This window comes from Carcharhinus amblyrhynchos, chromosome 8, assembly GCF_965287045.1.
Source record: "Carcharhinus amblyrhynchos chromosome 8, sCarAmb.v2.hapA, whole genome shotgun sequence".
NCBI classification, from domain to species: domain Eukaryota; kingdom Metazoa; phylum Chordata; class Chondrichthyes; order Carcharhiniformes; family Carcharhinidae; genus Carcharhinus; species Carcharhinus amblyrhynchos.
Window position 1 is genome coordinate 43,716,207 of NC_137331.1, and position 27,780 is coordinate 43,743,986.

Genomic DNA, 27,780 nt, shown 5'->3' on the forward strand with positions numbered 1-27,780 from the left:
AGCTGGATAAACACGTGAGGGAGAATGGAAAGTAGCATGGCATGATTGGTGGGGGGGAGGACGAGGACATTATTGTCGGAGGTGGAATCTTTCAAATCAGACATTAAAAGCCGGGACCCACGCTGCTCTCTTCACATGAATGTAACTTGTTGCTGGCATCATTTAAAAAGCCAGGAATTTCTCCCTCACATCCCAGGCAAAATGTATCCCTTAACCAATATCACCAAAACCCATCAACTGGTCATTATCCCATTGGCATTAACAGGGTCTTGCTGTGTGAAAATTGGCTGTTGCGTTTCTGACATTACAACAGTGACTGCACTTCACTGAGTAGTGGACTGGAAGTTGCTTTGAGATGTTGGATTGGTGAAAGATGTTGTAGAAATGCAAGTTATTTGTCATATTTGTGCCTGTACAAAGCTTTAATGTGAGAATGAAGATACCTTGATTTGAAAATTGTCCACCTTTCTTGATGATCCTATTACGTTGATGTGGATTGACAAGAGTTCCAATAAATGGCACAGTAAGAAGATTCTCAACACCAGGTTAAAGTCCAACAAGTTTTTTTGGTAGCATGAGCTTTCAGAGCGCTGCCCCTTCATAAACCTGATGAAGGAGCAGTGCTCCGGAAACTTGTGCTACCAGATAAACCTGTTGGACTTTAATCTGGTATTGTGAGACTTCTTACTGTGCCCACTTCAGTTTAACGCTGGCATCTCCACATCATGGCTACCAATAAATGGCGTCATGCGTTTTTCTGACTGTCCTTCTGATTTGGTTCTTTTTTCAAAAATCTCAATTCCAGACTATTGTTTTTTCTTCTCCCCCTTGTCATTTTTCTTTTCTGTTTCTATCCTGCCCAGTGTGCCCTCACTACTTATAACTGTTGTGAATACACTGTATCGCCTCCACTCCTTCCCATCGCACTGTCATTTCTTTGTGAAGTTCTCTGTCTCTGATGCTCTTACTTCCTCTCTCTCCCTCACTGCCCGCTCCCTGTCTGTCACTTGTCTCTCTCAACAACACCAACAATCATTTACAAATTATCTCTAATTTCCTAATCCATGGAACTTTACAGGAGTCTCACTGGTAAAGAACTTGACAACAAGAAGGAGGCATTAGAGAAAGTAATCAAAGGTTTAGGTGGAGAAATAGGTTTTATCAAAAGTGTGTGGGCAGAACGCTTTCGGGTGAGACTTCCAAACCTGAGTCCAGACAACATTGATCCTTGAAGAGTGGCCAAAGACCGAGGTCAGAGCACCAATGAAATGGAAGGGAGTGAATGTGTAGATACGGCTGATACTACCATTGACATCTCAAGTTAACTGGGAAAGTGCGAAAGCGATTGAGTTGGGCAGGGGAAGAAGCTGGGCATTTTGTAAGCCAGTGGTTTTGCATTACACATCCACTGCCAGGGAGTAGGTAAGAATTGGAGACGTGAGGGAGGAGTTTAAATAGAGAGGGCAGTTAAAGAAATTCTCCAAATCTGAGGGACAACAAGTAGCAGAAGACAACATCGTGAGGCAGTTTGAGTAGAATTCAAATACAATCATGTGATCATACAGCCTACAGAAAGACCAGTCATCACTGGGACCCATACGGATTCTCTGAGCAATTTCCTCTGATTTTGGAGATCTTAATAGAGTCAAGAGTTGCTCTTGGTGACGAGTTCAGCCAGGTGATGGAGCGAGGCTGGGTCACTGTTGAAAGTTCAGGGAAAGAGTCGTGCTGGGAACTCGGAGCTGAAATCAGGAATTGTTAGAGGAGGAGTCATGGAGATATGGATTGGTGGTTTTGACCTGGGAGGAGAGGCAGTGAAATTGAGCAGGAAGAGGTTAGGACTGAACCCCTTCTGTATCCTGGGGAAGGGGGAACAAAAAGGAGCAGCTGAAGGGGTGACAAAATTGATGTTGGGTGGGTGAAGCTAACAGCAGTCCAGGAAATGATGACAGTTTAGCTATAGTTCAGTAGAAAATCCATTTTCTGTGATAAATCAATCCACTTGGATCAGCTTCCATTGTTCCTAAGTTGGATAATTCAACTACGGTTTGAGGAAGTCCCATTGTCCCATCGAAATCTGAACTCCTTTCCTCCTAGTGTGGCAATGAGATTCTCGGCTGGATGACCAAGTCCCTCCCTGGTCTCTCCTTATCTTTGTAATCCTCACGCAGTTTCTGGTTCTCTGCACTCCTCCAATTCTGGCTCCTTGTGTGTCACCGATTTTCTATTGTTCCCACATTGCCAGCCATACCTTGAGCTGTCTGGATCCTGTGCTCTGGAATTCCCTCCCCAAACCCACTCGTTCTCCCCCAGCCTCTAGCATTCACGCTCCTTTGAAACCTTATTCTTTCAGCAAACTTTTGGCCATGCACCTGTCCTGATGTCCCCTTGAGTGATTTGATGTCAGTTTGGTTTGATAGAGAGGGGGATTCTTTATTACATTTAAAGGTGCCATATAAATGCACATTGTTGAGTAGGGAAAATACCTCTTGTAATTCTTTTTAGACACAGATTGTAATCTCCATTTTCCCTTTCCTGGTTTTAAGTTACCATGCTAGTAAAAAATTCCACTCCAGCCTTGCGAGACTGTTTAATACGATGAAGTGGCAGGTGCCCTATTCCTCACACAAGATGAATTACATTTGATTCGAAATGTTCAGGAGATGACAGCTGACTGCAGCTGCTTCCCATTCCGATACCTGGTCAGAGTTCTCCCTCCGACCTTCTGCAAGGGAACCTGCGATTTGCTAAAAAAGCTCCAATTGTTCCAGCGAGATTTACCAGTGTGCTGTCTAACTTTCTCTCTCTTGTTTATTTTAATTTCCAGGATGTAAAATAGATAATTGTGATACATGTTTCAGCAAAGACTTTTGTACGAAGTGCAAAGCTGGCTTCTACTTACACAAAGGTCGATGTTTTGAAGAATGCCCTGAAGGGTTTGTACTATTGCAAGAGCACATGGAATGTGTGGGTAAGTGATTCTGTGTAACACCCCTTGGAGAGGGTCTGGTGTATGTTTCAGGCAGTTGGTTCCATTTGAGATTTATTAATACCTCGTGTCCAGTTTAATAAACTGAATTGTTTTCCTGAGAATTGTGCATGTGTGTGTGTGTCTGTGTATGTGTGTGTGTGTGTGAGAGTGTGTGTAGTGTGCATGTGCGTATGTATGTGTGTATTGTACTGCGTGTTTGTGTGTGCATGTGTGAGTGTGTATGCGAGTGTGTGTGTGCGTGTGCATGAATGTGTGTGTGTGTCTGTGTGTGCATGCATGCATGCGGGTGCATGTGTGTGTGTGTATATGTGTATGTGTGAATATGAGAGTGCGTGTGCGCCTGTGTGTGTGTATGTGAGTGTGTGTGTATGGTTATGTGTGTGTGTGTGCATGTGTGTAAGTGGGTGTGTGTGAGCGTTGTGTGAGTGTGTGATATGTGTATGAGGGTGCAATGTTTGTGAGTATGTGTGTGCATGTGTGTATGTGTATGTATGAGTGCATGTGTGTGTTTCTGTATGTGTGTGTGTGTGTGTGCGGATGCATGCATGTGTGTGTGTATGAGTATGTGTGTGTGATGTGTAATGTGTGTGAGTGTGTGTGTGTGAGAGAGTGTGATGTGTGATGTTTGTGTGTATGCATGAGTGCATGTGAGTGTGTGTGTGTTTGTGTGAGTGTGTGTGTATGTGTGTGTGTGTATATGCGTATGTGAGTGTGTGTATGTGTGCGTATGTGTGTGTGTGTGCGCGCGCGTATGAGTGTGTGTGTGTGTGTGTGTGTGTGTGTGTGTGAGAGAGAGGAAGAGCAACTGTGTGCTGTTGGCTTCCCTGAGTCAGAAAATTAGTCCACACAGTAGTTGTGACATACTTGTCTTGTGATTCATGTTTTATTGGGAGCTGCCAGCAATGTCACACATTTGCATGGATAATTTGTAAGAAAAGGTTGCAACAAGCAGAATAAACATCTGTAACATATCATTTCCCAAATGCATTGAATTCTAAGGAGAGCAGACATAGTGCAATTTGGAAATCTCCAGTTGACCCCCTTTTTCCCCACCAAACTGACACTGCCCTTTCTGTGAAGAAATGCTCGCTGATGTTAATCCAAAAATGCAAGTTCTGCCCCCTTTATTCCTGCCATCAGGGGGCAATCACTTCTTGCAACCTACCCCACAGACCTCCCCCCGCCTCATCACCTGAGACACCTCCGATTAGATCAGCCCTCAATCTTCTAACCACAGTGGAATGCAAGTCAACTTTATCAACACTCTCACACGGAATCCTGGGCAGTATTCTGGTGAACCTGGTGCTGATATCTGAGGCCAATATCATTCTTGCTTTACATTGTCACAACCTGGGCACAGCGCTCAGCTGGGGCCTGAACAACACACGATGCAGCAGAAGGCTCATTGCCGTACTTTTTGAACTCCATTCATGTAAGAACAAACTTGTCGTTGTCTCTTGAACATTCTACAAACACTCACCTTATTGAAGGATATTACAAAGGTCCCATTGGAGCTTTTAGGTTTGAATATGATAATTGATCAAGAATGAGAGAGTGAGATAGTTTGCAGTGCAGCACTCCCTCTGTGAGTTCACATGATTAATGATTACTGAGCTGTGCCCGATTGCTGTTTAACTGATACTTGTGCACTGTTGTGTTTTCTTTGACTGTCTTCAAACCCTCATTGTGTCTGTATGTGCTGTATTCAGATGGTTGTGAGGTAGGGCCCTGGAGCAACTGGGGAACATGTATAAAGAACAACAAGACATGTGGCTACAAATGGGGCCTGGAAACCAGGACACGACAGATTGTGAAAAAGCCAGCAAAGGATACAATACCCTGTCCAACCATCGCAGAGTCCAGGAGGTGTAAAATGGCAAAAAGGCATTGTCCAGGAGGTAAGAAAAACTCTCCCTGAAAATCTGCAAAGTGCAAAATATCTGATATGTTGTTGTGGTAACTTCCCCACAAACAGATAGTCGAACACTTTGTGATGTTTAATCTACTTTACTTGTAACAATATTAAAATACAGTATAGCATGGACTTAGAACTGGAGGCAGCTAACTACACATCTAGTTACACAGCTAGGTGCACAGCTAGTTACGCAGCTAGTTACACAGCTAGGTGCACAGCTAGTTACGCAGTTAGTTACACAGCTAGGTGCACAGCTAGTTACGCAGCTAGTTACACAGCTAGGTGCACAGCTAGTTACGCAACCAGTTACACAGCTAGTTGCACAGCTAGTTACATAGCTAATTACAGCTAGTTACACAGCTAGTTATGCAGCTAGTTACACAGCTAGTTATGCAGCTAGTTACACAGCTAGTTGCACAGCTAGTTACATAGCCAGTTACACAGCTAGCTGCACAGCTAGTTACATCGCTAGTTACAGCTAGTTACGCAGCTAGTTACACAGCTAGCTGCACAGCTAATTACAGCTAGTTACACAGATAGTTACGCAGCTAGTTACATAGCTGGTTATGCAGCTGGTTATATAGGTAGTTACATAGCTAGTTAGGCAGCTAGTTACACAGATAGTTACGCTGCTAGTCATATAGCTCATTATGCAGCTAGTTACACTGCTAGTTACAGCTAGTTATACAGCTACAGTTACGGAGGTCCCTTGTGATTAGACTAAACCCACGAAAGCCTGTGTTACCAGCGATGTTACTCACGCATGCTCATACCCGCTAAAGACCATATGCATTCAAATTGAAAGATATTTCCTGTAAAACTCGAAAACAAACAGTTGTGATCTTTGACAATTTAGTGGTAATAAGTGTGAAGAGTGATGAGCACCATCCATCTCCCCTCAACATTCAATGGCATTACCATCTTTGAAACCCTTACAGTCAACACCCTGGGGGTTACCATTGACCAGAAACTGAGCTGGACCAGTCAAACAAATACTGTGGCCACCAGAGCAGGTCAGAGGCTGGGAATCCTGGAGCAAATATCTCACCTCCTGACTCCCCAAAGCCTGTCCACCATCAACAAGGCGCAGGTCAGGAGCGTGATGGAATATTCTCCACTTGTCTAGATGGGTGAAGCTCCAAGACTCAAGAAGGTCGACACCATCCAGGACAAAGCAATTTGCTTGATTGATATCACATCCATAAGCATTCACTCCCTCCACCACCTTGCACAGTGACAGCAGTGTGTACTATCTACAAGATGCACTGCAGCAAATCAGCAAGGTTCCTTAGACAGCACCTTCCAAACTCATGATCTCTACCTTCTAGAAGGGCAAGGGCAGCAGGGACATGAAACAAGTTGCCCTCCAAGCCTCTCACCATCCTGACTTGGAAATACATCGCCGTTCATTCACTGTCGCTGGGTCAAAATACTGGAACTCCCTAACAGCATTGTGTGTGTACCTATACCTTAGGGACTGCAGTGTTTCAAGAAGGCAGCTCACCACCACCTTCTCAAGGGAAATTAGGGATGGTTAATAAATGCTGACCAGCGACATCCACATCCCATGAATGAATAAAGGAAAATGCACTGCAGCAGTTCATAAGGTGCCTTAGTGCCACCACATTAGGCGTAGACTAAAATCATGAATAGGTCACTGAGACAGTGGGACGGCGGCGCGGGCTCGTTGGGCCGAAGGGCCTGTTTCCCGTGCTGTGTTGTTCTTTGTTCTTTGTTCTTTGTTCACTTTCAGCAGCAATTAGGGATGATAATAAGTTGTGGTTTTGCCAGTGACACTCATACCCTTTGAATGAATAATTTTCAACAAGTCACTGTTTTGTGTGTCTTGCAACTTTGAGATTGTCAGTGAAATGATACATGATTTCACTGCACGAGTTTCATGTTTTTGGTTTTCTCTAGCTGTGTGTTGTCTGTGTGGATGGAGAATGCGGCGGCTGGAGGCTGATGGTCAGTTGATTTAGAGTTGCTTGCTTTCAGTGCTGGGCCATCTTTGAAACATAGAAACCCTATAGTGTTTGGACCATCGAGTCTGCACCGACCACAATCCCACCCAGGCCTTACCCCATATCCCTACATATTTACCCACTAATCCTCCGAACCTACACACCTCAGGACACTAAGGGGCAATTTTTAGCATGGCCAATCAACCTAACCTACACATCTTTGGTTGGAATCTGTGTGATTTTTGTCCTTGATCCAGGCTTACTTCAATGTAGGAGCTGAGTAAATGGGAATCTCAGATGGCTGGACTGGGATGAAAGTCCAAATTCTTACGGAAATGTACGGAATGGAACAGGAGCTCATGTACACTGTTAGCCTAGTATCAGGGGATGCTCAATTTAGTGTTGATTTGCAAGCATTTCAGAAGGGTTTCTGAACATTGGATGATTTTGTGCAGACTAATGAATAGGTAGAGAAGAATATGGGATAAAAGAAAGAATGAATGGACTCTACGTTGAAATGGGGTTTCAGGGCAAACATGCCAAAGTTCTTCTCATTTCCAATTTGATCACCTTTACAAAGCAAAGGCTTTTCATTTGTGTAACGCCTTTCATGGCCGCTGGATGCCCCAAAATGCTTCACAGCCAATAAAGTACTGGACTGTGATCACTGTTGCAATGTAGGAAATCAGCCAATTAGCGCACAGTAAGATCCCACAAACTGCAATGTGATCATTCCCAGATAATCTGTGCTGTTAGTTGGGGGATAAATATTGTCCAGGAGCCGAGAGAGAAAACTCCTGTTATTGTTTCTGGAATAGTGCTGTGGGATCTTTTGCATTGAGCTGAGAGACAGCTGGTTTAAACGTTCAGTTGGAAAGCAGCATGTGATGTTCTCCGAGGTTGGAGGGATTGTATTGGTGCAAATTCTGGCTATTTGAGCTTTTTCCCTTTGATTGTACTTTCAATGTCAAATTACTCTGAGTTCATTTCTGTTGCTGCCCACTTTGTAAACAATGGTTAGGGCATTAGCTATGAGGAGAGGTTGGAGAAACTTGGTTGGTTCTCACTGGGACGACGGAGGTTGAAGGGAGACCTGATAGAAGTCTACAAGCTTATGAGGGGCATGGACAGAGTGGATAGTCAGAAGCTTTTTCCCACGGCGGAAGAGTCAATTACTCGGGGGCACAAGTTTAAGGTGCGAGAGGCAAGGTTTAAAGGAGATGTACGAGGCATGTTTTTTACACAAAGGGTGGTGGGTTCCTGGACCTCACTGCCGGGGGAGGCAGTGGAAGCGGACATGGTAGTGACTTTTAAGGGACATCTTGACAAATACATGAATAGGTTGGGAATGGAGGGATATGGTCCCCGGAAGGGTAGGGGGTTTTAGTTCAGTCGGGCAGCATGGTTGGTGCAGGCCTGGAGGGCCGAAGGGCCTGTTCCTGTGCTGTAATTTTCTTTGTTCTTTGATGTTTTCTTACCTGCAAGCATTCTCTTTCTGCATTTGCCTGATTAAAAAAAAACACCCCAGTCATGTAACAAAAGCCTACCCCAGCTGACTAAAGGCACCATCAGGTACATCTCGAGACCATTCCTGTGCAAACTCTTGCATTCTCCCCTTCAGTTGCTGGTGTCTCTGTGTCCAAATGCAGACACCTCGCTACCTCTCCTTCCCGCCCCCTTCCCTCTCCTTCTCTCCCTCTCTCTACTCCCCCTGTCCTTTTCTCATCCCAGCCTCCTTCCCTCTCTATTCTTCCTGTTTCTTCCCTCCTCCCCCTTCTCGATATGGCCAGCAGGGAATATATGGCATTTCTCCTGTAGATCACAACATGCTTTACACCATTTGGAAATCATTTGAAATTATTTGTCTTCATCTTGATGTGTAGTCAAAACAAGTGCCTGCTGTGTAGGCCATTGGCACTGGACGGTTTAATACAAAGGGGAAAGGCCGTTGGGAGGTACGGTAAGCAGTGTATAGATTTAATCAGTGGATGGACTTGATTACCCTGCAGGTTAATGTGAAGTCATCCACTTTTCAACGAAAAGGAATAGAACAGGCAACTCCCAAAATGGTGGAAAGCTAGAAACAGTAGGAATTTAAATTATCTTGAGATCCAGGTACATATATCATTAAAATATCATTAACAAGTACAGAAAGTGACCAAAAAGGAGAATGGAACATTGGCATTTGGATCCGGACTAGAATGCAATGGGAAAGCAGCTAAACTAGAACCTTACAAAGCCCTGCTTCAACCGCATCTTGAATTACTGGGTAGACTTCGCCCAAAAAAGTGGCAATGGCTGGCATTCTCCGGTCGTTCATGCCAGTGGGATTCTCCAGTCCCCCAACAGCGCACTCCTGCCCATGGGTTTCCTGGTGGTGTGGGGTTACATCGATGGGAAATCCCATCGACAGCAGCGGGAGCAGAGAATCCCGCCACGTTCCACCGCCAGCGAACACACGGCAAGGAGATCAGAGAATCTCAGCGAGTTTCTCCCCAGAGAAGCAGCCAGGATTTCTCTCCTCAGGACTCAGTGAAAGGGTTTATTTTTTCCCTCTGGCTGGAAGGTGGGGTTTGGGGTTGATCCCAGGGTTAAGTACAGATGGACTCTGTTTGATTTTCACAAACTTACATTTGAATGGTATTCCTGTGCCCAAAATGCACCCAGGTGAATTGTGCCAGTTTGCTTTGTACCTTATTCCAATCAACGATTAAATTTGAATGATTTGAAGTACAAAATGAAAATCGCTGCTTGATTGAAAGAAAGGGATTTGTTGCTGAACAAGTCCCATCATAACAGAACGGGTTCTGAAACCTATTCATTTACAATTTCTTTACTAACCTGACACACTCTCAGCATATACCCATCAAGCCAATAGCTTCCTATTCTACTGCAGGCATTATGTTGTCTTGAACTTGATTGAATGACTCTTACTCTTGATATGTGGGTTATATAAAAATTGAAATTGTTTCCAGTAATAATTCTGGGTGTTCTGCTATGCAGTCTCAAACTGTTTGAGTTTCCTGGTCTGACCATTGGAGTCGTGTCTGTTCTCCCTTGTTTAAACTATCTAATCTGGCTCCTCTAATGGGACATGGTTCAATAGCTAGCAGTGTGACTGCTCACTCTCTCTTTGTCCTGGGTGCTGTAAAACTCACAAATCACGGGTTTGTTATGGTGCAGAAGGTCGTGTCTGCATTGGCTCTCTAAGCGAGCATCATGACTTAGTGCTATTCCTCTGACCTTTCCCTGTACCCCTGCACATTGTTTCTCTTCAAATAATTACCTGATGCTCTCCCAAACTCTCGATTAAGAGGGTGGCTCTGAAGGAGAAGAAGAGAAAGCTCTTGTATCGATGAGGCACCCTGGCTGACAGCACATTGCACGCTGCTTCAGTGTTTTACAGTTTCTGATGCACTTTCTGAAGTGCATTCACTGTTATACTGTAGGAATCATGGCAGCCAATCTGTGCACAGCAAGATCCCACAAACAAAACTGGTAATAACAGACATTTTGCTTTTTTTAATCATGCTGTTTGAGGAATAAATATTGATTAGAACATTAGGGACAATGCCCCTACTTTTCTATGAAATGGTGTCACATGACCTTTCATGTTGACCTGTGTGGATAGACTGGTTCTCTGTTTTAACATGCTGTCTGAAAGATTTTGATTTGATATGATTTGATTTATTATTATCACATGTATTAGCGTACAATAAAAAGTATTGTTTCTTGCGCACCATACAGATAAAGCATACCGTACATAAAGTACATAGGGGGGAAGGAAAGGAGAGAGTGCAGAATGTAGTGTTATAGTCATAGCTTTGGGTGTAGAGAAAGATCAACTTAACGCAAGGTAGGTCATTTCAAAAGTCTGATGGCAGCAGGGAAGAAGCTGTTCTTGAGTCGGTTGGTACATGACCTCAGACTTTTGTATCTTTTTCCCAAAGGAAGAAGGTGGAAGGGAGTATATCTGGGGGGTGTGTGGGTTCCTTAATTATACTGGCTGCTTTGCCAAGGCTGTGGGAAGTGTAGACAGTGTCAACAGATGGGACATGTTTCAATAGCTAGCTAAATAGTTTGCGTGATGGATTGGGCTAGATTCACAACCTTTTGCAGTTTCTTGTGGTCTTGGGCAGAGCAGGAGCCATACCAAGCTGTGATACAACCAGAAAGAATGTTTTCTCTGGTGCATCTGTAAAAGTTGGTGAGAGTCACTGCACCAGTTCACTAGATTCTCTATCTCATTCCTGTACTCTATCTTGTTATTGTTTGTGATCTGTACCACTACAATGGTGTCATCAGCAAACTTGAAAATTGAATTGAAGGGAAATTTTAGTCATAGGTGTATAAGGAGTATAGTAGGGGGGCTGAGTACACAGCCTTGTGGGGTACCGGTGTTGAGGATGTTCACGGAGGAGGTGTTGTTGCCAATCCTTACTGATTATGGTCTGTGAGTTAGGAAGTTTAGGATCCAGTCACAGAGGGAGGTGCCGAAACCCAGGCCACGGAGTTTGGAGATGAGTTTCATGGGAATAAGTGTTGAAGGCTGAGCTGTAGTCAATAAATAGGAGTCTGACATAGGTGTTATCTAGGTGTTCCAGGACTGAGTGCAGGGCCAGGGAGATGGCGTCTGCTGTGGATCTGTTGTAGTGGTAGGCAAACTGTAGTGGATCCAGGCAGTCTGGGAGGCTGGAATTGATTCATGCCATGACTAGCCTTTCAAAGCACTTCATAATGATGGATGTCAGAACCACCAGCCGATAGTCATTAAGGCACGCTGCTTGGCTTTTCTTAGGTCGTCTTCTTGAAGCAGATAGGTATCTCAGATTGGTGCAAGCTGAGGTTGAAGATGTCTGTGAATATTTCGCCAGCTGATCCACACAGGATCTGAGTGCCCATCTGGGTCCCCCCTCTAGGCCAGTCACTTTCCCTTTGAGAAAGCTGCCCTGACATCTGCAATGGTGACCCCAGATTCATCCAGTTCTTCCAGGATGGAGGGCATGCTCTCACAGATCTCTTGCTCAAAACAGGTATGGAATGAATTGAACTCATCAGGAAGGGATGTGTTGGAGCTGGTGATTTTACATGTCTTCATCTTGTAGCTGTTATGTCTTGCCGACCTTGCCATAGTCAGTGGGAGTCCGTATGGCTAGCCTGGGACTCCAGCTTGGTCCGGTACTGTCTTTTGACATCTTTGATGGATCTGGCTTTCTTGGCTTTTGTATCTGGCTTTCTTGTGTAGGTCAGAGTTGCCTGACTTAAACACCTCAAGCCTGGACTTCAGCAAGCAATGGATATCCCAGTTCATCCATGGTTTCTGGTTGGGAAACATGCAGATTTGTTTCTTTGACACACAATCTGCTACATATTTACTAATGAAGTCAGTTACTTTAGTGGTGTACTTGTTCAGGCTGGTTGCAGAGTTTTTCAATACTGACCAGCCTACTGGCTCCAAGGTGGCACCTCCCCACAATGCAGCCCTCTCTCGGTTCGGTGCAGCTGGTGTGTGTCGGACTGCGCTTTTTGAGCTCTGGTCTCTGGTGTGAGATTTGAACTCACGACAGCGTGACTCTGGGGCAAGGAATGCTGCTCACTGAGCCAGAGCGGACACCCAGGAGGAGATCCAAGCTGGAAGCTTTGCTGTTACAGATGAAGATTTGTGCAGTGGGAGTGGTGTGTATGAGATGAAAACCAACCTCACAACTTCAGAGACGCGACTGGTTAATACCAGTCATACTTCACTGGGTTTGATCGAATGGAGTTTGGAGTCAGTTGGTGGACAGATCTGGCGTGACCACTGATCCACATTTGAACTGAAATGTTTTTCCCTGTGTCGTGTTAGCTGAATGCGGGTTTATAGCAACGATTCAAGAAGGTAGCTCACTACCATCTTCTCAAGGGCAACTAGGGATGGGCAATAAATGCTGGCCAGCCCATTTCCCACCGATGAATAACCCTTTAATACACTTGAGAACCCAAATGATGCGTGATATTTCAAACCTCTTCATCCAAGATTAACAAAGCTTTCTTAAATCTGCAGGAATATCAGTGCAGGAAGCTCCTTTGTGACAGTTGCCTTGCATTGTTGTGAAGTAAGATTAGCTTTCTAAACCAGATTCCTGGAAAGACCAAAACCATGGTGGAAAAGGTCACTTGTTCATCTTTTGGAGAAAATAAAATTGAACAGTGAAATCAGCTGGTTCTTCAAACAGCTGTAGAAAATGGCAATAAAACTGTCTCCGCATTCTTCCTCTTCCCGTCATTACACACCCCCCTCACTCACACTCACACTTCCCGCTGTGTTCGCACACCCTCTCTCCCCCTTCACTCACACTCACACTTCCCGCTGTGTTCGCACACCCTCTCTCCCCCTTCACTCACACTCACACTTCCTGCTGTGTTCGCACACCCTCTCTCCCCCTTCACTCACACTCACACTTCCCGTTGTGTTTGCACACCCTCTCTCCCCCTTCACTCACACTCACACTTCCTGCTGTGTTCGCACACCCTCTCTCCCCCTTCACTCACACTCACACTTCCCGCTGTGTTTGCACACCCTCTCTCCCCTTCACTCACACTCACACTTCCCGCTGTGTTCGCACACCCTCTCTCCCCCTTCACTCACTCACACTTCCCGCTGTGTTTGCACACCCTCTCTCCCCCTTCACTCACACTCACACTTCCCGCTGTGTTCGCACACCCTCTCTCCCCCTTCACTCACACTCACACTTCCCGCTGTGTTCGCACACCCTCTCTCCCCCTTCACTCACTCACACTTCCCGCTGTGTTCGCACACCCTCTCTCCCCCTTCACTCACTCACACTTCCCGCTGTGTTCGCACACCCTCTCTCCCCCTTCACTCACACTCACACTTCCCGCTGTGTTCGCACACCCTCTCTCCCCCTTCACTCACTCACACTTCCCGCTGTGTTTGCACACCCTCTCTCCCCCTTCACTCACACTCACACTTCCCGCTGTGTTTGCACACCCTCTCTGCCCCTTCACTCACACTCACACTTCCCGCTGTGTTCGCACACCTTCTCTCCTCCCCCACTCACACTCACACTTCCCGCTGTGTTCGCACACCCTCTCTCTCCCTTCACTCACACTCACATTTCCTGCTGTGTTTGCACACCCTCTCTCCCCCTTCACTCACACTCACACTTCCCGCTGTGTTTGCACACCCTCTCTCCCCCTTCACCCACACTCACACTTCCTGCTGTGTTTGCACACCCTCTCTCCCCCTTCACTCACACTCACACTTCCCGCTGTGTTCGCACACCTTCTCTCCTCCCCCACTCACACTCACTCTTCCCGCTGCACTGGCATGCCGTCTTTCCCCCCCCACCTTCCTCGCTTCCCAGTCCCTCTCTCCCCCATCACTAACTCTGGGAATTGAAGGCATTGGCACCAATTGCTCAGCAATTCTATTTGGGGCTGCTCGAGAGGCCAGAATTGGAGGAATGAAGAGATCTTGAAGGGATGTAAGGGCTGGAGGAGGTTACAGAGATAGGGAGAGGTGTAGGGAACTGGAGGAGGATACAGAGATAGGGAGAGGGTGTAGGGGCTGAGGGAGGTTACAGAGATAGGGAGGGGTGTAGGGGCTGGAGGTGGTTACAGAGATAGGGAGGGGTGTAGGGGCTGGAGGAGGTTACAGAGATAGGGAAGGGTGTAGGGGCTGGAGGAGGGCACAGAGATACGGACGGGTGTAGGGGCTGGTGGAGAGTACAGAGATAAAGAGGGGTGTAGGGGCTGGAGGAGGTTTCAGAGACAGGGAGGGTTGAGATCATGGAGCGATTTGAAAACCAGGATAAGAATTTATAAAACCTCAAAAATGGAAAGTTATCTGAAGTTTTTTTTCTGAATCAAGTGGACAGAATTTGGAGACTGGCACAAATAGAATTGATTTGTGGGGAATATAGATCTGTCACATCCAGTAACATCTCTCCACAATAAAGAATTAATAATACCTCCATTTTAATTAGAAACTGTATTAAAATGATACAATTGCAGTAATGCTACACTAATGCCGAATATTTTGAAGAAGTATTACATTAACACTCATTATATGCTTCGAGTCGAAGTGTCAGTCCCTTGGTGATGTGTTGCATCATGCCTATGTTTCTGGTGTTTAATGCAGGATGGAGAACTTGCTTCAATTTTGAGAAGGATGGATTAGCCAAAGTTCCGTTGCTTGCGGAGGCTTGAGATTTTCTCCTGTATTTACTAGCTGCGTGTGTGCAGGGGGAAGGAGGAGAATTGAATGACCATTGGATGCTTTCAGCAGATGAGTTTTTGTTTTTGAATTTGATCCCTGTCTAATCCAGGGCATTGCAGAAATGAGCTTGGAATCTTCAGCAAACAATCATTCTGCAGTGTTCCTGTAATCTGATGACCCAACTTAATTTGATCATTCTGCCTTGGAATGATGACATGTGGCCCAGATAAGGCCACAATGTGCCCAAATTGCAACAAAGCTGAACTGCATTGAATGAAGAATGCAGTTAGTCTGATGTAATTGTTTTTGTAACTATGTTGTAAATGTGTCCGGATCATCGGGCCTGGCACAATTATCAAACTAATTTTATAACCTTTCGTAGAGTCATAGAGGTTTACAGCATGGAAACAGGCCCTTTGGCCCAACTTGTTCATGCTGCCCTTATTTTTTAAATCCCTAAGCTAGTTCCAATTGCCTGTGTTTGGCCCAAATCCCTCTATACCCATCTTACCCATGTAATTGTCTAAATGCTTTTTAAAAGACAAAATTGTACCCGCCTCTACTGCTACCTCTGGCAGCTTGTTCCGGACACTCACCACCCTCTGTGTGAAAAAATTGCCCCTCTGGGACACTTTTGTGTCTCTCCCCTCTCACCTTAAACCTATGCCCTCTACTTTTAGACTCCCCTATCTTTGGGAAAAGATATTGACTATCTATGCTCCTCGTTATTTTATAGACCTCTATAAGATCACCCCTCAGCCTTCAACACTCCAGAGAAAAAATTCCCAGTCTATCCAGCCTCTCCTTATAACTCAAGTCATCAGGGCCTGGTAGCATCCTAGTAAATCCTTTCTGCACTCTTTCTAGTTTAGTAATATCCTTTCTATAATAGGATGACCAGAAATGCACAGTATTCCAAATGTGGCCTTACCAATGTCTTGTACAACTTCAACAAGACGTCCCAATTCCTGTATTCAATGTTCTGACCGATGAAACCAAGCATGTCGAATGCCACCTCCACCACTCTGTTCACCTGTGACTCCACTTTCAAGGAGCTATGAATGTGTACCCCTAGATCTCTTTGTTCTGTAACTCTCCCCATTAACTGAGTAAGTCCTGCCCTGGTTCAGTCTACCAAAATGCATCACTTTGCATTTGTCTAAATTAAACTCCATCTGCCATTCATCAGCTCACTGGCTCAAATAATGAAGATCCCATTGTAATTGGAGATAACTTTCTTTACTGTCCACTCTGTCACCAATCTTGGTGTCATCTGCAAACTTACTAACCATGCCTCCTATATTCTCATTCAAATCATTAATATAAATGACAAATAACAGTGGGCCCAGCACTGATTCCTGAGGCATACTGCTGGTCACAAGCCTTCACTTTGAAAAACTACCCTCTACGACCACCCTCTAGCTTCTGTCAAGAAGTCAATTTTGTATCCATTTAGATACCTCACCCTGGATCTGTGAGATTTAACTTTATGCAACAACCTATCATGCAGTACCTTGTCAAAGGCCTTGCTAAAGTCCATGTAGACAACATCAACTGCTCTGCCCACATATACCTTCTTGATCACTGCTTCAAAAAACTCTATCAAACCAGTGCTTTGAGAATGACTATTTGACTAAACTTGAGTTATCAAAAAACAAGTCAAACTGCTGTATCTTTGGGGATGAATTTGAGACTGATGTGTCTGATACTGGGGTCAGCCTGGCCCCATTACCAGCTGTGAATCTGGACAGTCTTCTCTCCCTCTGCAGTAAATGCTAATTCTGGTGTCTGCAAGCCGGGACTAAAGGTTGAAAGTTTCTCTCTGCCTGCCCACCAAGTTTGAAAAGTTAAAAAACTTTCACTTCCCCAAAATTCCAGCTCAATTTCTTCACAAGTGGATGAGCCGACTCCAAGAATCAGATGTTGAAGGAGTATCTGTGAGATAACTTGCCAACTGTGATTCAGAAGGCAACACACTCACCTGTGGGTCAGAAAGTTCAAGGCCCACTTTCTATACTTCAAAACACCGAGGGGCTACCACTATCTTTTGGAGGAGTCTTCAAACCCAGGGACCTCCTCAGATGGATAGCGGCACAGTGGCACAGTGGTTAGCACTGCTGCCTCACGGTGCCAGGGACCCGGATTCAATTGCCGGCTTGGGGTTTGCACGTCTGCGTGGGTTTCCTCCGGGTGCTCTGGTTCCCTCCCACAGGCCAAAGACATGCAGGTTAGGTGGATTGGCCATGTTAAATTCTGCCTCATTGTATCTGAACAGGTGCCAGACTGTGGCAATTAGGGGATTTTCACATAACTTCATTGCAGTGTGAATGTAAGCCTACTTGTGACGAAGAAATAAACTTTAACTTTAAAGAAAATCTCGTCATGTTTTTGAAGGGGAATATTTACCCTTCCAACAACACCTATAACAGGTTGCCTGGTCATTACAGTGTGGACCTGGGATCTTGCTGTGCGTAAATTAACTGCTGCATTTGCTGCAGTACAACAGTGATATTGTCAGAAATATTGACTGGCTGGAAAACATTTCAGGACATTCTCAGGTGATGAGAGACACTGCAGAAGTGCAATGAATTTCTTTTTTTTTGTTCATGTCTTGGCACTGGGAATTCTCTGGTGGGGGCGGGGGGAAGGTGAAATTCCATGGGGGAGTAGCGGAATCCCATGGGGGAGTAGCGGAATCCCATGGGGGAGTAGGGGAATCCCATGGGGGAGTAGGGGAATCCCATGGGGAGTAGGGGAATCCCATGGGGGTATGTCATAATGACTAAGCGACTTGTTACAGATGTTGTTTTCAAAAGGCCGTGTTACTGCTGGACCAAGCTTGTGGACCATTCACTTTCCCTTCTCAAATGTCAGAATATAAGGTGGGGAAAGTCGGTCATTCAGCTGGCTAGCTACACTCCGCTGTTCCCTACCTGGGCTGACACTTTGATAAAAAAGAATCAGAAAGTTCCACCCAAAAATTTTGTAAACAGTGTTGTTGCTGTCAAAGCGTTATCAAACAGGTGACTATTTCTGTGTCCCTTTAATGCAAATCTCACAATTCTCTCTGCAAATGAAGCAAAATCCCTTTATTTCCATATTTTCCATAATTTGAGTCTTCATTGTGACAGGATATCTGAGTTGCAGCTCATGGCTGTTATGAAATCTCACTCACTGCAGAATTTGAATAGGTAGTAATCCCCTCTGGAAATAACCCAACTAAAATTCACAAAGCTTTGCAATAAATCTAAATGTCTAGAGTTTTCAGTTGGGACAGAGAGGGATTTGTGTGGTATCTCAGCTGCATAGCGTGTGTTGTACCAACAGAAAGATGCAAATGACACCAATATAGAAACAAAGAGGTTGGAATCTGCTTTGGTAACTTGGTCCATATGCTGCAGTTCACAAAGATCTGATTGAGTTTCCCACATGGTGACTACATAAAATAGCAGATCAAGGAGAAGGAGAGAATAATGATAGCCCAAGTCGGGTAAGACGCTAGCCTTTTTACATTTCTAACCTGCAGTTAAACCTTCTCCTCAATTACTACAGTCCTTTAACTTGCCTTTTGAGCAGAAGGCTAATCATGTACTTTACTTATGTATCCATGTAATTTCGATAGACTTTCAGAAGTTCTATCACTCTGCAATGGTTAGCCCACGCGCCTGTGGTCTGGCTACAGACAGAGACAGTAATTAATGCTGTCGGAGTACAGGGACGGCTGCTTGCTAAAGATCTGCTGTTTTCACACAATTAACTCTGGCCAGACTCCTCAAGCCCAGGATCAATGTGCTGCTACCCAAACTTTTCTGCTCTTGTCACTAATTCACTGTAGGATTGCAGGATGTTCCGGAACTGACAGGTCACTGTCCTGGTGCTCGTGTTGCTCCAACACTGCTTTCCTGCTCGTTTGCTGGAGGTTGAATAGACTTTGCTTCAACAATGTCTTGTCACCCCCACATTCCACCCACATAACGCACAGTTCTCTCTCCATCCCTGTCCCCCTCCCATTTGTTTCCATATCGAAGCCCTGTGTCTGTAGCTCCTGTCTGTGTACACCAACCAACCTGGCTCTCTTTTAACAAGATCATTTGTTTCATTCACTTGAATCCTCAACAATTTACAGCACGGGGAGAAGGCCATTCAGCCCATCCTGCTGGCTGACAAGTAGCCATTCAGCTTAGTGCTGCTTTCCAGTTCTTGGGCCACTGTTTTGCACTGCCATCTCTTAATGTCTTCAGACCTTCAGCCACAGCCTCCCAATGCAGCTTCCCTGTCCCAATGTGTTGTTGGGTTGTTGCTCCCTGTGCTGTATGCTGCTTAGGCAGCGGTGTTGAAGTAGTTATTGAGAAGCCTTTATTATCATTATTGAATGATGTATATATTTGCAGTAGAGGGTAGAGTTATGGGGAGGATTCCATGGCACATCCTTATGTGTTGTTACCAAGCTCTATATTAGAACCTTAGAATTGTAGAATCCCAAAGTGAGGCCATTTGACCCATCGAGTCTGCACCGACTCTCTGACAGAGCATCTTACGCAAGCCCAACCCTGCCCTATCTCCACAACCCCACCCATTTACCCCTCTAGTCCCACCAAGGGACAATTAGCACGGCTTATCCACCGAACCAGCACATCTCTGGACTGTGGGAGGAAATCGGAGGATCATGCAGACACACAGAGAACATGCAAACTCCACGGACAGTGACCCGGCTAAATGGCTTTCTGGACCACTGCAATGGGCAGTTAAGAGTCAAAACCATCGGTGGCAATACCAGGCTTGGGCTGCACGTAACATTCACAAGTGCCAGGCAACGATCATCTCCAATGAGAGTCTAGTCACCTCCCCTTGATTGTTAATGGTATTATCATTGCCAAATTCTCCCCCCACCTAACAACATCCTGGGGTTCCCATTGACCAGAAACTGAACTGGACTAGCCATATAAATACTGTGGTTGCAAGAGCAGGTCAGAGGCTGGGAATTCTGAGGTGAGAAACTTGATTTCTGACTCTGTAGAGCCTGTCCACCATCTAGAAGACACAAGGCAGGAGTATGATGGTGTACTCACTTGCCTCAAGAACAACACTGAAAAAGCTCAACACCAACCAGGGCAAAGCAGTCCTCTTGATTGGTACATACCCCATAAATATTCACTGCCTCCACCACCAATGCACAGTGGTAGCATCTACAAGAGGCCCTGCAAAAATTCACCAAGATTCCTTGAGCAGCATGTTCCAATCCCATGACTGCCACACCATCTAGAAGGACAAGGGCAATAGATACCTGGGAACACCACCACCTGGAAGTTCCCCTCCAAGTCACTCACCATCCTGACTGGGAAATATATCACCGTTCCTTCACTGTCGCTGGGCCAAAATCCTGGAACTCCCTCCCTAACAGCACTGTGGATGCACCTACACCACATGGACTGCAGCGGTTCAAGAAGGCAGCTCACCGCCACCTTCTAAAGTGCAATTAGGGACGGGTAATCAATGCTGACCTCGCCAGCGACACCCACATCCCATGAAAAAAGAAAAACACTCCCATTAAAAAGTTTATTTATTAGTCACAAGTTGGCTTACATTAACACTGCAATGAAGTTACTGTGAAAATATTTAAAGGGCTGATTTTGTGAATTTTCTGTGGGTGTGTAGTCAGGGTGACTTGATGGAAAGTTTATACCAATGGCATTAATGAAAAAATGTTAGCCCAGAGGTTTCAGAAATACAAAATCTCCATACTAAGACTAGCCAATCCAGAACAAGGTTGGGTTTGACATGGTCAACACATACACTGATTGTTAGCCATACCCTCGTTTCTAATCAGCAGTCCACCAATCTACAGGGCCAAATTTCTAATCTTTAATGACTCTTTGATGTTTTAGTCAGCTCCGGAAACTGGTTTGTTTCGTGAACCATGGTTTTTTAATATCCATCTCCAACTGGGCAATGACTTTGTGAGATTGATGGGTGGGGTAGGGAATGGAGGTGATGGTGGTTGCGGGGAGGACCGCGCTGCTTCCTCCGTGTGGGTGAGACTGCGTTGGCAGCCAAGTGGTGAGGGGCAATTATTCATCTACAGCTGCTTCTGCAGATGTGAGTCTCAACCCGATTAAACCAAAAACAAATGTTGGTTAAGGTCACGGGTGGGGATTTGGAGCCAATTCTGAGCAGGGGGTGGGGGGGGAGGGGTGTTGGGGGCTGGGTGATGGGCAGTGGGTGCAATTGTCAAGGTGTTGAAGGCAGTGCTGGCGAGATTTACTCAGCATTGTGCCAGGGACTTCAGTGACGGGGAGAGAGTGGAGAAGCTGGGATTGTTCTCCTTAGAGGGTGGAAGGGTTAAGGGTAGACTGAATAAAGCTGTTCAGAAGTGGAAACGAAAAGAAACTGTATCCATTGGCAGCAGGGTCAGTGATTTCGGAGAATTGTCACACGAACCAGAGAAGCAGCAAGTTCTGATCTGGAATGTGCTCCCTCAAAACAGCTTCATTCGTAACTTTCCAAAGGGAAATTTGATAAATTCTGGCAATGTTTACAGGACTGAGACATGTGATTGGTTAGATAACTGTACCAAAAAGCTGGCACGAACACCATTGGTTGAATGGCGTCCTTCTGTGCTGTGTCATGACATGATTAGAACCAGACTTTCCGACATGGTGAGAAAGGCAGTCATGTATGTGGTTTATTGAATGTTTTCATTCTCCTATTCTCACTGAAGCTTGCTGATTCCTATTTCTTGAGATTAGTTTTCCTAACACATCACAATAAAAATTGCAGAGCTTCCTTGACTGCACTTTCTTCAGGAGCTGTGTCTGACATGCATGATTGGGGTCTAAGCATTGACAAATACATTTCTGGTGTTCAAAGGACAGTATGCTATAAGCCAGGTATTTTGTTTGGCCCCTGATTGGTCTTAAGTCTGGGCATGTACTAACGACGTTGGGAGGACACTGATACACAATCCTTTGGGAGAAGTAGTTTCCGCTACCCCTTATCCTAAGATCTCTTGTCCTAGATTGCCCCACCAGCAAAGGCATCTGCTCCACACATACTTTATCCGTACCATTTATCATTTTGTATACGTCCATTTGATCTCCCCTTATTCTTCTAAATTCCAGAGAGTATCGACCTAAACTGTTCAATCTCTCTTCATGCAACAAACCCCTCAGCTCTGGAATCAATCTAGTGAACCTCCTCTGAACTGCCTCCAATGCCACTACATCTTTCCTCAAATACAGAGACCAAAACTGTGCACAATACTCCAGGTGCGGCCTCACCAATGCCTTGTACAGTTGTAGTAATACTTCCTTAACTTTATATTCTATTCCTTTAGCTATAAATGTCTACATCCTATTTGCTTTCTTTATTATCTGCTGAGGACTGTCTTGTTTTTGGCTCTAAGAGCTGATAGCTAGGCAGTTGCCTTTCTCTGATGTGATGACACCAAATGAAGGGTGTTGGAAAATAAATTACATTCCTGTGTAAGTGGAGTCTTTGACCTCTCTTTAAGGTTGTTATTTGGGAGCGAGAACAGAAAACGAGCTTTGTTTTGTTATTCTGACTGGGTTCTGGGTATTGAGTAATCTGTCCCATATATAGTGCTAAATAAGTCAGTGCATAGTTTGCAGTGAAATCTCAATGCTTCACTATAACAGAGGGACCTCCTGGATGAAAAAAACAGTAATTGGCCAGTAATTGACATGACATGAACATTGCATGTTTAGCACACACCAATGTCAGGCTGCCTCTGAAGCCAAGAGAAAGATGCTGTTCTACACAGTTTAGCTTTCTTCCCGAGTGTGATTCTGACAATGGGTTTTGTTTGCAATCAAACACAGCATGGTGGTAGAGTGGTTAGCACTGCTGCCTCATAGCACTAGGGACCTGGGTTTGATTCCAGCTTTGGGATCACTGTCTGTACAGAGTTTGCACACTCTCCTCGTGTTTGCGTGGGTTTCCTCCAGGTGCTTCATTTCCTCTCACATTCCAGAGATGTGTGGGTTAGATTCATGGGCCATGCTAAATTGTCCATAGTGTCCCAGGATGTCTATTATAGGAATTAGCAGGGTAAGTGTGTGGGGTTGTGGGAAAGGGCCTGGGGTGGGATAGTTGTCAGTGCAGACCTGATGGGCCGAGTGGCTTCATCCTGCACTGTAGGGCTTCTATGATTCCATGAAAGCTGCTCTTGCACTATAATTACTGTTTGCCTTTTGAACTTCCCAAGTAACTCTGACCCCTCTGCCTCTTATACTCTTAATGTTGCATGAGGAACTGCAGCAGCTGCTGATACAAGGAGGGGGATCAGTGCGGGAATGCAGAGGGATACAAGAAGGGGAGGGGAAAATAATGAATGAGTTAGGCACTTGACGGCCTTCTTCAAATAAATGCCAACTTGTGCATGCCCGCTGGACCCAGCGAGTTTTCCCACTGGGGTCACAGAGAATTGGGCATGGGGAGAATATTCCAGATCAACCTTCAACTGCATCCCAATAGCAGGATGCATAGTGGCACAGTGGTTAGCATTGCTGCCTTACAGCGCCAGAGACCTGGGTTCGATTCCTAGTTTGGGTCACTGTCTGTGTGGAGTTTGCACGTTGTCCCCGTGTCTGCATGGGTTTCCTTCCACAGTCTGAAAGACGTGCTGGTTAGGGTGCATTGGCCATGCTAAATTCTCTCTCAGTGTACCCGGAGTGTGACGACTAGGGGATTTCCACAGGAACTTCATTGCAGTGTTAATGTAAGCCGACTTGTGACACTAATAACTAAACTTTAAACTTAAACAAATCATTTCCATGCCAGTCTTCAGTGGGATTTCCAATCCGACAAAGCGACATTGGAAGATGCTGTGGGAAATTCATATCGACCTAAAACCAATTTTTGGGCTCCTGTGGTGAATTTCCACCCTCCACTGAACCGGTTGGCACAGGGCACGGGGGAATTCCACTCGCTAACTCTTCTCTCTTCATGGTAGTTGCCTGAGCCGCTGATTATTTTTCTATCTGTTTTACACTGTAACTGCTTTGTTCCGTTCTGCTCCAAATGCACAGAGCTGCAAAGCTGTTGACTTACTCCTTATTACAGCAATGGCCCTGGAATGGAAAAAAACATTAAAAACATAAGCATTTAAAGAAAACTCTGCTAAGGTCAGCTTTGGGTCAGATGATCGATCGTTGAAATCAAGTGGATAATGAGGGAGGTTTGTTGCTGTCGCTTTGTCCTATGAATATTGTGTTGGGAAATCGGGCAGATGGATAATGGCAGCTCCACTCAGCTGTAAAGAGCAGGAGAATAGTTTTTGAAAATGGAGGCATTTTGCGAAAAGGAGAATCTTTGCTGGAAATTTTGTTTTCCTTGTTCTGTTTCCTATTTTCCTGACATTGTGCTTTGGCTCTTTAGATGTTGGAGGGTCGGTAGCCAACCTGTGTGACTGCTTAAAATCAACATAGCACGTGGTGTGTGTTGACGGGACAGTTGCAGGGGGTAGGGTAGATATGTCAGATAGCATGCATGCTGCATCTAATCTGTGTCCCTGAGATCAGAGTAAAGCCGTTACTGTGCACACACAGCTTTAGCTACAGCTTGAACCCAAGGTTGGGGCTCCAAAATGAACATGAGCAGAAAGTCTGTCTCTATATGAGCGGCATAGATCAGGTAGATAGTCAATATCTTTTCCCAGTGCTAGGGGAGTCTAAAACTAGAGGGCATAGGTTCAAGGTGAGAGGGGAGAGATACGAAAGGGTCCAGAGCGGCAATTTTTTCACACAGAGGGTGGTGAGTGTCTGGAACAAGCTGCCAGAGGAGGTAGTAGGGGCGGGTACAAATTTGTCTTTTAAAAAGCATTTAGACAGTTACATGGGTAAGATGGAACAAACACAGGCAATTGGAACTAGCTTAGTGGTTAAACAAGGGCCAAAGGGCCTCTTTCCATGCTGTAAATCTCTATGACTCTGCTACAGAGAGTTTAGTGTTGGTTTGAAGCTGTTTTGGATTTGTGTTGACACTAAACCTGGTGTGTTCATCTAATATTAACGGTGGACACGTGTCCTGTGGAAGTGGGAAGTATATGCCTGCCTTGGTAGGGGATCTACGCTGAAGTTTCACTAGATTGAATTCTGGAATGAAGGTGCTGTGCCCTGAAGAGGAATCAAGCTGAATAAACCCAGTTTATCCTCTGGAGTTTAAAAGATTGCGAGGTGATTGCACTGAATTGTGTGTTTAATTGGGTGGATGGCAAGCGGCTGTTTTCCCCCTGGCTGCAGAATAAAGAACATAGTGCCAGCCAAGGGGTTTGCCACTTCAGATTGGGGTGAAGGTTGGACTTTTACAACCTCTCAGTGGTGGGCTTAAGGCCTGCGAGAGGTGGTCACTGCTTGAGCTACAAGTAGTTCTAGCAGTCCATGCCAGAGCCTACCAGACTGGGTCAAATTGCACAGAAGTCGGGGGCACATGGGCAGGTGGGAGGAAGGTCACTGACAGAATTTTAAGGGACCCCAATCTGGCTGGGGCCCTTTAGATTCTGCCCCAAGTCTGAGGGATGGGCCTTGAACCCACAACTTATTGACCCAGAGATAAGAATGCTACCAGCGGAGTGGTAGCTGGGGAGAGAATTGAGCAACAGGTGTAAATACAGAATTCTTTCAATGCCCGGATTGGAAAGTAGAAAGCTTCTTTTATCCACCAGTTCACCAAACAATGAAGTTGAGAAACTCGTTCTACATAGAAACTAGCAGCAACAGTAGGCCATTCAGCCATTCGAGCATGCTCCGCCATTCAGTATGATCATGTCTGATCATCAAATTCCTGATCCCCGCTTCCCCCCATATCCCTTCATCCCTTTAGCCCCAAAAGCTATATCTAGTTTCTTCTTGAAATCACACAATGTTTTGGCCTCAATTACTTTTTATGGCAATGAATTCCACACATTCAGCACCTCTGGGTGAAGAAATTTCTCCTCACCTCAGTCCTGAAAGGTTTTCTCCTTATCCTCAAGTTATGACCCCTAATTCCAGATGTCTCCCCCCACCCCCACCACCATCAGAAACAACAACAGTCTCCAGACAAGGAACTTTGCCCAGTTGACCAGCCAATATCAATATGCACAGATTGCATTGAGAGACTTGTGTGGTTTAAAGACTTTGTGCAATGTATGTGCAGAGACTAACTAGTCAAACAAAGCTTTGGTAATGCATGGGAACTGTGGGTGTATAGTGGATAACTTGGGTAACTCACAGTCACACAGGATCATGCATGCAAATTTCTCTTTTATTTATAAGGAAAAGTGGAATTTCCTGTATCTTTTCTCTTGAGATGAAGTGGGGGGTGTTTGGGTTTTGAAATGTAATCAGTCTGATTGACGCATCCAGATTTCCAATAATGTGAATATGCCATGAAGCTGCACTTGGAGGCAGACGTCTTAAGAATCTCACTAGTATACACACTGATAAAGACTACTGTCGTTGTACATGAAACGGTGCCCATTCTCCAAGGTAAGATGTTTAATTTGAAAGGGCGATGGAGCCCAGAGTGGTCATAGTCCTACCTGATCAGTGAAGAGAATCCCAATGGGGTGAGCACTGGGGTGATGAGCATGCATCAGGCAGTAAATTATAGACCTTGCTTGGTTAATTATTTGCAATGGCGGAGACTTGGACAAAGAATGCTGTGTGAAATTCTTACTGACCATGGCTAAAGGTTTTCCCGAACTCCTAATTCATTTCAAAGTCTGGGACTGAAACTTTGGCTGGAATTTTACTGTCCCCTGCCCCCACAACCTCTGCCCCCCCCCCATAGGAATCGGAGCGGGTGAGGGGCAGACAATGGAAAGGTACATTGACCTCAGGTGGGATTTCACAGTTTTGGGACAAGTGAGGGTGTAAAATCCTGTCCAGAGACTCGCTGGGTTGATTCGTTTGGTTGTTGGGCTTTGATCTGTTTGTGATGGAGAGGCAGGTTGAATTTATTTAATTGTCTTTGCTCTCCTAACCTTCAGTGCATCTGGGGAAAATCAACTCATGAAAGAACATTCTGATTTTTAGTTGTTTTTATGAGAAAAGCAGTGAGGTTTTGTCTACCTCCTGAAGGATGTGATTTAGTTTGGTCATGGCTGCAGAGATTTCCTGTCAATAAATATGGAAAATCAAAATGTAATAACCTAAACACAGGCGGTCCATACCTCTTGAATATCACAAGGAACCAGTTTCACCAACTCTAACACAGCCTCTGTCTTTTGTACTCCATGAATGAGCATTTTACATTTACATTTAAACTAGAAGCAGGAGGAGGCCATTTGGCCCTTCCAGCCTGCTCCACCATTCATTTTGATCATGGCTGATCATCGAATTCAATATCCTGACTTCCTGCCTGTCCCCCCCCCCCCCCACCCCCCGACCCCCTCACAACTCCCCTCCCCCATATCTCTTCATCCCTTTAGCCCCAAGAGCGATATCTAATTTCTTTTTGAAATCAGACAATGTTTTCGCCTCAACTACTTTGTGGGAGTGAATTCCGCACATTCACCACTCTCTGAGTGAAGAAATTTCTCCTCACCTCAGTCCTCAAACTATGACCCCTTGTTCTGGATTCCTTAGCTCCTTTTCTTAGCTAAATAGACAAGCAGTGGAATTTTAAGGTTTCTGACACACATCGATCAGAACCTCTAAGAAAAATATTCAATTCTGTCATTTTTAAG

General features: G+C 45.2%; 1 protein-coding gene across 1 annotated transcript in view; it reads left to right on the top strand.

Annotated features, from left to right (window-relative positions):
• Window positions 1-27,780, top strand: part of rspo2 (R-spondin 2) — a 98,158-nt gene that overhangs the window by 53,387 nt on the left and 16,991 nt on the right. Inside the window, exons 4-5 of the mRNA XM_080194857.1 lie at window positions 2,828-2,971; window positions 4,702-4,890. Of these exons, the coding sequence (XP_080050983.1) occupies window positions 2,828-2,971; window positions 4,702-4,890 (333 nt within the window). The remainder of the gene's footprint in view (window positions 1-2,827; window positions 2,972-4,701; window positions 4,891-27,780) is intronic.